The following is a 12,320-nucleotide window of genomic DNA, read 5'->3' on the forward strand; positions in this document are numbered from 1 at the left end:
TCTCAGAAACTAGCAGTGTAAGGAGGCTCCACACATATCATACATGGCGATGAGGGAGACTTCAATGCAATGATGTATTTACTCATTCACCAAACACCAACTTCTCCCTCAACATGATATGTGTGGGGCAGGTGAATAACAAGAATCATTATTGCAGATACTGGGTGGGCGGCAAATTCTGTAAGGTAGAGAATGGGTTAAGCATACAGACTGACATGGTCGAGTGCAGCAGGAACTAAGTGCACAGGTGCTACACACACTAGACAGTGCCAAGGGAGGGTATATGAGCATATATAGAATTACCTAACAAGATCTATTAAGACCAAAATTTTAGGATCTGCAAGAGTGCATCTGTATCCACCATGTGGTGACTGCAGAATGGATGGATATCACGGACATTTTTTTTTTTACATTGAACACAATATAAAAACGTAATGGCATTTTTGCAAGTGCTAAACGCACTAATAATGAAGAGAGCAATGTCCAAAACTGGAGCATGCAGGGTCCATGGTGCATCTGGCTCTTACAGTAGTGCCTGGCAGAAGGGCACTGGAGCCTTTATTACATTGTACACGAAACCTTTAAGAGAAAAAAAAACATAACTAAAGATTTTTAAAGCATTTTCTGATGTCCACTTGACTATGATGTCAATTCGCTTACCTGGAAATAAAAGTCTAATGTTCCAACCATATCGGTGTGCTCTGGAAAACACTGGTTTAAAAAAAAAAAGAAGAAAAACATATGCAATGTTATAGGACAGTCAATATGAAACAGCTTTAATGTAAAAATACATAAAACGTGTTACACAAGTTCAAGCCCAATGACATGAAGCAAAACAAGTAATGATTAACTATCAACTTGTTAAAGTGGAACATTGACTATTTTTAAATGAGAAGTATGGTCATTTGACAAAAGTTGGCTATACTTTTGTAGGCCATAGGAGTGCACTTAATTATGCACTCCTGTGAGTTGCTTTCAGTCAACAGCAGGCTAAAGCCCACTGTCAGCTGATGTCACAGAGCAGGTCTGGGCTCTGAAAAGATCCCGACCATATGGTTGGGATCCACCCAGATGCTTGGACCAGCAGCTGGATCAGCCTCTCAGCGATCCTATGTGTTGCAAATAGCCTGCACAATAATATGCAGGCTATATGCCACTACACTCTTCAAAACCGTCCTGGCTGGGCCCGGTGCTTACCATATTCGCAGTGAGGTAATAACTATATATGAGTCAATACTCATATTCCAACTAAAGACTATCCATAGGAATGAACATGAACTGTAGGTGTTCAGGCACAGAAAGTATAGTCGGGCCTATTTTGAACACAATAAGCAGCACTGGGCAATGCTGCACAGTGAAGATTTTCAGGAGCAGGACTGCAGGAAGTATTCATCCATTGGGAATCCACTATTAGGGAAATTCATCACTAAAATACTGTTGTGATAATCAATGGAGACAACATTGGCAACGGTGTAGTCATAAGACCCATTGAAAAGTGGTTTCTGAGGCAAATCAGGTACATATTTTGTAAACTCTTTAAAAAGAGACAAGCTAGCAGAAATCATGTCACTAAACCAAAAATGCACGAAAAATCACAGGAAAAAAATTCAAGTATTTTACTTCCAGTATTTTCCTTTTCCATAAATAAGATTTGTTCACTTGCATAATGCCTTTAAACTTGTTGTAAAATTGTAACTGCTTCTCAAGCATCAATTCCCTAGCATAGCTCCTTTCCACCTTGCACATCATAGTAATTAGCCACGCCCAGAACAGGAGAAGACTGTCTGTGCTGACCCAGCATCTCCACCATTTCACTTACCTCCCCGCATAACCTTTTATGTAGATGATGGGGGAGGAGTGAAGTGAAATACTATACAGTGTCACTTGAGTGACAGCTCTGAGTGTGCTGGAGCTACTGACATCACATTCAAGTTAGCAGCACAGAGTAGCAATCTCAGAGATTTTGGGTGTCTTCACAAGTGAAGCTTTAAAGTGTAAACATCATGGATAAAATACATTAAATGCATAAATAATCTAATGGAAAGACTGTTGTTGAAATGAATAGTCTGGCAACAGGAGCTCTTTAGAATTACTCAAGCGTAACCAGTGTAATCAGAAGGCTACCCTGAAGTAGAAACATATTTTATAATCGGTATACAGTCATGGCCGAAATTGTTGGCACCCTTGATATTTTTCCTGAAAATCAAGTATTTCACACAAAAAAGGTATTGCATTAACACATGTTTTGCTATACACATGTTTATTCCCTTTGTATGTATTGGAACAAATATAAAACAGAGGCAGAAAAGCAAATATGACATAATGTCACACAAAACCCCAAAAATGGGCTGGACAAAAGTATTGGCACCCTTAACTTAATATTTGGTTGCACACCCTTTGGAAAACATAACTGAAATCAGTCGCTTCCTATAACCATCAATAAGCTTCTGACACCTCTCACCCGGAATTTTGGACCACTCTTCCTTTGCAAACAGCTCCAGGTCTCTCTTATTGGAAGGACACCTTTTCCCAACAGCAATTTTAAGATCTCTCCACAGGTGTTCAATGGGATTTAGATCTGGGCTCATTGCTGGCCACTTCAGAACTCTCCAGCGCTTCTTTGCCATCCATTTCTGAGTGCTTTTTGACGTATGTTTGGGGTCATTGTCCTGCTGGAAGACCCAGGATCTTGGACGCAAACCCAGCTTTCTGACACTGGGCCCTACAGTGCGACCCAAAATCCTTTGGTAATCCTCAGATTTCATGATGCCTTGCACACAGTCAAGGCACCCAGTGCCAGAGGCAGCAAAACAACCCCAAAACATCATTGAACCTCCACCATATTTTACCGTAGGTACTGTGTTTTGTTCTTTGTAGGCCTCATTCCGTTTTCGGTAAACAGTAGAATGATGTGCTTTACCGAAAAGCTCTATCTTGGTCTCATCTGTCCACAAGACGTTTTCCCAGAAGGCTTTTGGCTTACTCAAGTACATTTTGGCAAACTGTAGTCTTGCTTTTTTATGTCTCTGTGTCAGCAGTGGGGTCCTCCTGGGTCTCCTGCCATAGCGTTTCATTTCATTTAAATGTCGACGGATAGTTCGCGCTGACACTGATGCTCCCTGAGCCTGCAGGACAGCTTGAATGTCTTTGGAACATGTTTGGGGCTGCTTATCCACCATCCGGACTATTCTGCGTTGCAATCTTTCATCAATTTTCCTCATCCGTCCACGACCAGGGAGATTAGCTACAGTGCCATGGGTTGCAAACTTCTTGATAATGTTGCGCACTGTGGACAAAGGCAAATCTAGTTCTCTGGAGATGGACTTGTAACCTTGAGATTGTTGATATTTTGCCACAATTTTGGTTCTCAGGTCCTCAGACAGTTCTCGTCTCCTCTTTCTGTTGTCCATGCTTAGTGTGGCACAGACAGACACACAATGCAAAGGTTAAGTGAACGTCTCTCCTTTTTATCTGCTTTCAGGTGTGATTTCTATATTGCCCACACCTGTTACTTGCCCCAGGTGAGTTTACAGGAGCATCACATGCTTGTAACATTCTTATTTATCCGCAGTTGTGAAAGGGTGCCAATACTTTTGTCCAGCCCATTTTTGGAGGTTTGTGTGACATTATGTCGAATTTGCTTTCTTTCCTCCCTTTTTTTGTTTTGTCCCAATACACACAAAGGGAATAAACATGTGTATAGCAAAACATGTGTTAATGCAATACGTTTCGTGAGAAATACATGATTTCCTGGAGAAATATCAAGGGTGCCAACAATTTCGGCCATGACTGTATATGGAAAATTAATTTTATGTACCTAGTCACAAATTAATTTCTGAATTTGGCCACTCATGTGAATGTCATATTGGATTCATTCAGATTTAATACAAATACATCACAGTAACACTGAAACACCTAAACACACCTTCTGACCATGTTTATGGAAATGACCAGCAATGAAAACCTGCATTGCTTACATTCAAACTTCAATATTCACAAGCTCATATATCATGCAGGTGCAGATGCTAATATTATACATATGTGAGCAGCATATCAAACCATCAGATACAGCACAACTAACTAATCCATAACTAACTAATATACAACAATCCATGTCAACTGTTCCCCCACAACATCACATATACAGTCAGGTCCATAAATATTGGGACATCGACACAATTCTAACATTTTTGGCTCTATACACCACCACAATGGATTTGAAATGAAATGAACAAGATGTGCTTTAACTTGAGGGTATTTACATCCAAAACAGGTGAACGGTGCAGGAATTACAACAGTTTGCATATGTGCCTCCCACTTGTTAAGGGACCAAAAGTAATGGGACAGAATAATAATCATAAATCAAACTTTTACTTTTTAATACTTGGTTGCAAATCCTTTGCAGTCAATTACAGCCTAAAGTCTGGAACGCATAGACATCACCAGATGCTGGGTTTCATCCCTGATGATGCTCTGCCAGGCCTCTACTGCAACTGTCTTCAGTTCCTGCTTGTTCTTGGGGCATTTTCCCTTCAGTTTTGTCTTCAGCAAGTGAAATGCATGCTAAAATCGGATTCAGGTCAGGTAACATTCCACTTCTTTCCCTTAAAAAACTCTTTGGTTGCTTTTGCAGTATGCTTTGGGTCATTGTCCATCTGAACGGTGAAGCGGCGTCCAATGAGTTCTGAAGCATTTGGCTGAATATAAGCAGATAATATTGCCCGAAACACTTCAGAATTTATCCTGTTGCTTTTGTCAGCAGTCACATCATCAATAAATACAAGAGAACCAGTTCCATTGGCAGCCATACATGCCCACGCCATGACACTACCACCACCATGCTTCACTAATGAGGTGGTATGCTTAGGATCATGAGCAGTTCCTTTCCTTCTCCATACTTTTCTCTTCCCATCACTCTGGTACAAGTTGATCTTGGTCTCATCTGTCCATAGGATGTTGTTCCAGAACTGTGAAGGCTTTTTTAGATGTCGTTTGGCAAACTCTAATCTGGCCTTCCTGTTTTTGAGGCTCACCAATGGTTTCCATCTTGTGGTGAACCCTCTGTATTCACTCTGGTGAAGTCTTCTCTTGATTGTTGACTTTGACACACATACACCTACCTCCTGGAGAGTGTTCTTGATCTGGCCAACTGTTGTGAAGGGTGTTTTCTTCACCAGGGAAAGAATTCTTCGGTCATCCACCACAGTTGTTTTCCGGGTCTTTTGGTGTTGCTGAGCTCACCAGTGCGTTCCTTCTTAAGAATGTTCCAAACAGTTGTTTTGGCCACGCCTAATGTTTTTGCTATCTCTCTGATGGGTTTGTTTTGTTTTTTCAGCCTAATGATGGCTAGCTTCACTGATAGTGACAGCTCTTTGGATCTCATCTTGAGAGTTGAAAGCAACAGATTCCAAATTCAAATAGCACACTTGAAATGAACTCTGGACCTTTTATTTGCTCATTGTAATTGGGATAATGAGGGAATAACACACACCTGGCCATGGAACAGCTGAGAAGCCAATTGTCCCATTACTTTTGGTCCCTTAACAAGTGGGAGGCACATATGCAAACTGCTGTCATTCCTACACCGTTCACCTGATTTGGATGTAAATACCCTCAAATTAAAGCTGACTGTCTGCAGTTAAAGCACATCTTGATCATTTCATTTCAAATCCATTGTGGTGGTGTATAGAGCCAAAAATGTTAGAATTGTGTCGATGTCCCAATATTTATGGACCTGACTGTAGTTCAGAGAACTAGTGCAAATCTGTAAGACCATTTGACATATTAACTACCTGCCGACCGCAGATAGCCGAATGACGGCTGCACTGCGGCCGGCCAGTTCTGGGTGGACGTCATATGATGGCCTCCCAGAACGCGCTCTCCTGCGCGCCCCAGGGGGCGCGCACCCGGCGATCTCCGTGATCGCTGTGTCCTACGGACACAGCTGATCACGTGATGTGGTAAAAGGCCAATCACAGCGGCCTTTTACCACGTGATCAGCGGTGTCCAATGACACGCTGATCAGAGGAAAATGCAAGTGCCGGTTCTCGGCTGCACTTTCCTCACGCTGTCAGATCGTGAGGAAAGTACTGCCGAGACCCGGCAGTTGTCAGAGCGGGGATCGGCACCGATCATCAGGGCACTGATGATCAGTGCCCTGATGATCGGTGCCCAGCAGTGCCACCCGCAAGCTTCGCCCACCTGTGCCCAGCAGTGCGCCCACTAGCTCCGGCCACCTGTGCCCAGCAGATCACCCACCTGTGCCCAGCAGTGCACCCACCTGTGCCCAGCAGTGCACCCACCTGTGCCACTCTGCAGTGTCACACACACCTGTGCCCAGAAGTGCCACCCACCTGTGCCACCCACCAGTGCTGCCAGTCAGTGCCACCAGTCAGTGCCCAGGGGTTGTGCTAGTCAGTGCCGCCAGTCAGTGCCCAGCAGTGATGCCAGTCAGTGTCGTCTATCAGTACCCATCATCAGTGTCACCTATCAGTGCCGCCTATCAGTGCTGCATATTAGTGCCGCCTATCCGTGACACCTCATTAGTGCTGTCTATCAGTGCCGCCTATCCGTGCCACCTCATTAGTACTGCCTATCAGTGCCCTTTAGTGCTGCCTATCAGTGCCCATCAGTGCCGCCTATCAGTGCCCATCAGTGCCGCCTCATCAACGCACATCAGTGAAGGAGAAAAATTACCTGTTTGAAAAATTTTATAATAGAGACAAAGAAACTTTTTTTTTTTCAAATTTTTTGCAATTTTTGTATTTATAGCGCAAAAAGTAAAGCGCTCAGTGGCGATTAAATACCACCAAAAGAAAGCTCTATTTGTGAGAAAAAAATGATCAAAATTTCATATGGGTACAATGTTGCATTACCGCGCAATTGTCAATCAAAGTGCGGCAGCGCTGAAAGCTGAAAATTGGCCTGGTAAATAAGGGGGTATAAGTGCCTGGTAGGCAAGTGGTTAATAAAGAATAAAAGGCAGCAACATCTAAGAAAGTGGGGAAAGAAAACAGACTAGCAACTCTTGAACAGGACTATGCAAGACCAAGGAGACAATCAAAACTGCCAAAAATGCATTTAGCCCTTAATACAGAAATGAAACAATATGCAGAATTTATCTAGGATTCAAGCACCTTTTTATTCTGACTTCACTGACCGACATGATCATTTTTGAGATAGGTGTCCAAGCTGCATATAAAAAAGGACCAACCTTTTTTTCTTTTAAATAGTATCCAATGGCAAAATTTCTGTCTCCACTTTCTCGCTCAGACTGGAACCTAAAAAAGGTTTTACAGACATAAAAAGCATTACACAGTGCACAATAATATTAAACAACAAAAAGGTTAGAAATGTAAAGACCTAAAACAGTTCCATTCATACACTGCTATTGTATACAAACAGAGGCTCATATCTATATAAAACCAGATGTGACAAGGATTTTGCTGTTTACAAGCCGTTACTGGCTTGTAAAACATCTGATCAAACCCAGCTAAGTTTAGTCAGATGCTTTTGAGGACAGGGGGAGATCTAGGTCTAATAGACTACCTGTCACTGGCCATGATATCACAAGGGATACTGCTCATCCCTTGTGATAGCAATAAATTTGATTATAAAAAAATAAATAAAAAATAATTTAGGCGCAAATGTGAAAGCATATGTAGGTCTCGCACGTATATGTAACGGTGAGAGCAATAATTCTCGCACCAGACCTCCTGTTTAACTCTACACTGGAAACCTGTAAAAAAGGTATTCAAAGCATAGTCTATGAAGATTTTTAAGTACAGTAGTTTTTTGCCATTCCACGAGCGTGCACAATTTTAAGGCATTACATATTCAATATCTATTGATTATTATATTGTGTTCAAATTTATTAGTGTAAATTTTTTCCAAAAAATGTGCCATTGAAAAACAGCTGCACAAATATCATGTGACATGAAAAATTGTAGTAACCACCAATTTTTCTCCAGGGCCTTTTCTTTCAGAAAATATATAATGTTTGCATTTTTTTTAACTAGATAATTATGTAGGAAGCCCATATATTTATATGTATGTGAGATGTGTTAGAAATGGTTTGGGCAGCAAGTGGGTAATTGTAAAGCTTGAAAAGGTCCCAAATCTCTCTACTAGACCAATCAGGCTCTCAAAGGAAGCATACGTATCCCCCAGAAACAATAAGGCATCATATGCGTATACAGCTATTTTCTCTTCTAAGTTCCCTCTTTTGAATCCCACTATAGATGGATCTAAGCATATACCAGTTGTCAATGGCTCAATAGCCACGCCAAATAATAGAGAAGAACATGGACATCCTCGCCTAGCACTTCTATACAGGGAAAAGGGCTCTGACAGTGTTATTAGCTCTTATTCAAGCCATCTATGCCTGGTATAACAGCTTCACCCAAGCAATAAAAATCAGCACCTAAATTAAATCTTTACTAAATATTTTCCGCAAATGAGGCCATTCAACACTATTAAAAGCCTTACCGGCATCTAATCAAAAAAGAGCTCTATTTCTTGAACTAGACACTGGGAGTTGAAGATTGAAGTATAGCCGTCTAAGGTTAACAGCTGTGGACCTAGTTGGGATGAACCCTGATTGATCTGGGTGCATTAGTCATCACTCATGTTAATCTATTTGAAAGACTATGGCCATAATTTTTATATCTGTTGTTAACAGAGATATGGGCCTTCAGGAGTCTAAAAGTGCTGTGTCCTTCCCCGGCTTAGGAACACAAATATAACTGCTTCATAAATGGACTGCGGGTAAAAGATCTATCTTTTGCAGAGGAGAGGGTTGACAGGCGATTTGGGAGTACTCGGGTAAACGCCAATAGCTTTTGTATCTGTGTTAACACGCACATGGGCATATGGCACTTTGCCCAAATGGGAGTTTACCCAAGCCTGGATACGTACAGCCACTCACTTGTATCGGTGGCTGTACATGGCACATGTGGTTTCCTGGATGTCAGAAAGCACCAGGGATTTTATGCCTCAGCACAGTGCTTGTAGGCTTCCATATGCATGAGGCCTTAACGGTTTTGCATTTGCCGATTTGTCTTTACACTATTGATAAAGAATCTTTGTAGCTACATGTATCTGGAGAGAAACCTCAGCCTGCATTGTGGTTGCGCTTATGGCTCATTCCTGTTCTGTAAGCAAGGTACATCTTTTAGCACACCTGAAAAGTAATCATGGTAAGCAAATGATAATTTGATAAATTATAATTCAAATGTATTTTTTCAGGTTTTTTTTTTTTTTTTAAATATAAGGAATTCGGCAGTACAGGATACATTCACTTGAGTGACACAGCTAGGTATACATAAAACAACCTTCAGTACAAAATATACATGCATAAGGAGAGTTTTTCAGTTTTTTTTGTCCTGACCAAAATACACAATATGAATAAAACCACTATACATTCACTTTTACAATAAATGTAAATAAATGTAAAATAATGTAAACTAAACTTTATCCACATTTGAAACATTTTTTATGTACTTACGTGGCATTACTAAACCCAACATATTCATTGCCAGCCATTTTATTGAGAAACTGCATGACCTACAAAAAGCAGAAGACAGATGTTAAGTAAATACTGGCAAGCCTAGTATTTCATCCTTTGCTCTGTTTCCTACAGCATCCCAATATTCCTTAGTGATAGTCACAGACCTACCAAAAAAGAGGCCAGCATCAAACAGGAGGTAAATAAAACATCTTTGCAGAAGGAATAATAAAAAAGACAAAGCAAATCACACTAATGCAGGATTAGGCAACAATCAGATTTACAACCAACCCTCAGATTGGGTGAGAGAGTACCGTAACCTTGATTTTGGGGTTCAAAGAGGATACTTTTATTTATTAAAGCTTTTACGAATGTTATTATGGACAGACGAAATCCCTTCAGGAAAATGTGCAAACCAACCTTTAAAAGTAATGCAACTCTCTAGAGAGGTACGATTGGTCAGTGCTACTACATACTCTTGCATATACTACAATCACAATTTGGAATAAGCTAGTCTCTGACCAGGCCTGTGACACACACATTTGGTTTGAGCACAATTTGTCAAGGCATCCATAGCTACGTTTCTAGTTACATTTTCCAATATTTTTGCATTTCTTATTTTTATCTGTCATTGCTTAATTGTTATATACAGTGTATTTTACCTACAAATGTTTGTGTGATTCTCTTTGCATATCTCAAAAAACCCAAAATAAACTATCATGTAACTGGGATAAAACACAAAGCCTGCAAACATTTTTTTAAAAAGATACCTTATGTGTTTATATTGTAGGGGAATAAATAATTAGTCTGTAAGATACTATATAGTTTGTTTTCACATCCCTAACTACCTACAGATTTTATTATTGGATGTATGTCACTGTTAATGAACATTTAAAATTTTTCCATTTAGGCAATTATTGGGATACATGTTAATTTATTTTATTCTAAAAATGGCCTTTATTGATTCAATTAAATATTCTTTAATCAAATTGTATTAGATTACTCATCAAGCAGGCTTGCTAATTTGTTTGATGATACAGGGAATAGCTAGATTTCATTATAACTGCATATATTTGGGATACATTGATTAAATAGGCTAAAAAAAAAAAAAAAAAAATATGGGTGCTGCAGTATTTGCCGTGGAAATGGTCATACGTGAGTTCATGTACGTAATACATGAGTTCTAGCTAAAAACAACTGTAAACATGTAGTGTGAGTGTGTGAGATACATGATTATTATTAGTACACCTATCCATTATTGTGTATGTAAACCCCATCAATAAACTTATCTTTACAAATAAATAAAGCTAAAAATATTGTTGTGCATAACGCACTCCTCGGATACTGAAACACACTCAGTGAGGCTTTGGGCTAATACGTCACTTCTGGCATTTGGAACACACACCCATGTCCTGAGTGTAACAAGTGGGGCGGCATTCCTATTGGGTTTTATTTTGAGGTGCAAACCGGGGTGCCAATCAGAGCACATCCAAATGTGAATTTATAACATTTTCTTTATATGATTTACATCTTTTTAATTAATAGTTTTATGCTAGTTGAGATCTTCCCATCTTTACTATATGCTGGTGTGGAGCTGAAAATTTAAACCAGAGGGGATCCATTTGATGTTATGTATAACAAGCAAATGTAGACCTGCTTATTAAAGTGTCATTAAACCCACAGCATTAAAAACTGTCAGTACGTGTTATATATATTCACTCAGTCACTATGGGATTTGTTTCCTGCATTTTGCAATTAAACCTAGTTGATACGCTGTTCATTGTCCCTCCCAGTGTCCTGCTACAGCCTGGAGAATGTGTACCCCAGCTTTTGCCACATCTGCTGAGCATGCTTCAGTTTCTAAGCAGTTCATTTCCTCCTTTTTCCTATCTGTGCAGGCCACACATGTGAGTGTTAACACAGTGGCAAATGACAGTCCACTCCCTTCCTCCTCCTCTATACCCACTAAAAAGCTAAAAACTATAGGGGCAGTATATTCCATGTTGATTGATGGAGGTTTCACCTCCCTGTAATTCAAGCACATACAAAACTACAGCCATACACTGGAGGGGCATACAACAGACTGTGATTGGCAGAACTATAAGAAACTCTACTGAATCTACAAACGTGCTGTGTATCGTTAGCCCACAAGACTTAGGCAAGCCATAGATGATGTGACTTTCCCCCATTGCTCGATTCCCCATCAACAGTCAGACTTCCCTGTTGGCAGAACACAATGATTGCGGCTGGTGGGTAAAGCCACCAGTATTAATTGCATGCAACAAATCCACCGCCCATAGATTGATCAAATCTTGGCTGGTTCCTGCTGAACCAGGCAAGATTTGATCCATCTATGGCCAGATTAAGAATCAGAGTGCATTTTTGGCAGAGCAACAGATTGTTCTTCTATTTAAAAAAATCTGTTGATCTGCTTTCCGTTACCTTCAAAGTCTTTACTGGGGTAACACATGGGTATATATGCACATATTGCAGAGATGTACTGCATATGTGTTTATTATGCCTTGGCATTTGCTTTAAGAAAAAACTGCTGGAGGTGGTGTAATCTAACAGAAGAACTAAAGGCCTTATAGCACATAGCACTTACCTTAGAAGACATTTGTACTGAAAGATGTGTAGGTTTCCATTGTTCACCTACTTCTGAAAATGCTTGTTACCTATCGGACTTCAATTCTTGAAGTCAATGCCACAGAAAGTACTGAAGCCAGAGATATCCAGGTAACTAACATTTTCAGAAGAAAATTAGTGGTAAAAAAAAGGGACAGTCCTGACAGTTTTACATAGAAAAATGTAGGAA

The 12,320-nt window shown here is 40.2% G+C and overlaps 1 protein-coding gene across 6 annotated transcripts in view; it reads right to left on the minus strand.

Moving 5' to 3' along the window:
- LOC149449847 (glutaminase kidney isoform, mitochondrial) overlaps positions 1–12,320 on the minus strand; it is a 172,622-nt gene that overhangs the window by 65,722 nt on the left and 94,580 nt on the right. For all 6 annotated transcript variants that reach the window (XM_089692706.1, XM_089692705.1, XM_089692707.1 and 3 more), the window contains exons 9-11: positions 9,506–9,564; positions 7,214–7,280; positions 661–711 (exon numbers count right to left, since the gene is read on the minus strand). In XM_089692706.1, coding sequence (XP_089548832.1) covers positions 661–711; positions 7,214–7,280; positions 9,506–9,564 — 177 coding nt within the window. The remainder of the gene's footprint in view (positions 1–660; positions 712–7,213; positions 7,281–9,505; positions 9,565–12,320) is intronic.

Source organism: Staurois parvus, unplaced genomic scaffold (assembly GCF_062004578.1).
Source record: "Staurois parvus isolate SC_StPar_1 unplaced genomic scaffold, SC_StPar_1.0 ptg000601l, whole genome shotgun sequence".
Classification (NCBI taxonomy): domain Eukaryota; kingdom Metazoa; phylum Chordata; class Amphibia; order Anura; family Ranidae; genus Staurois; species Staurois parvus.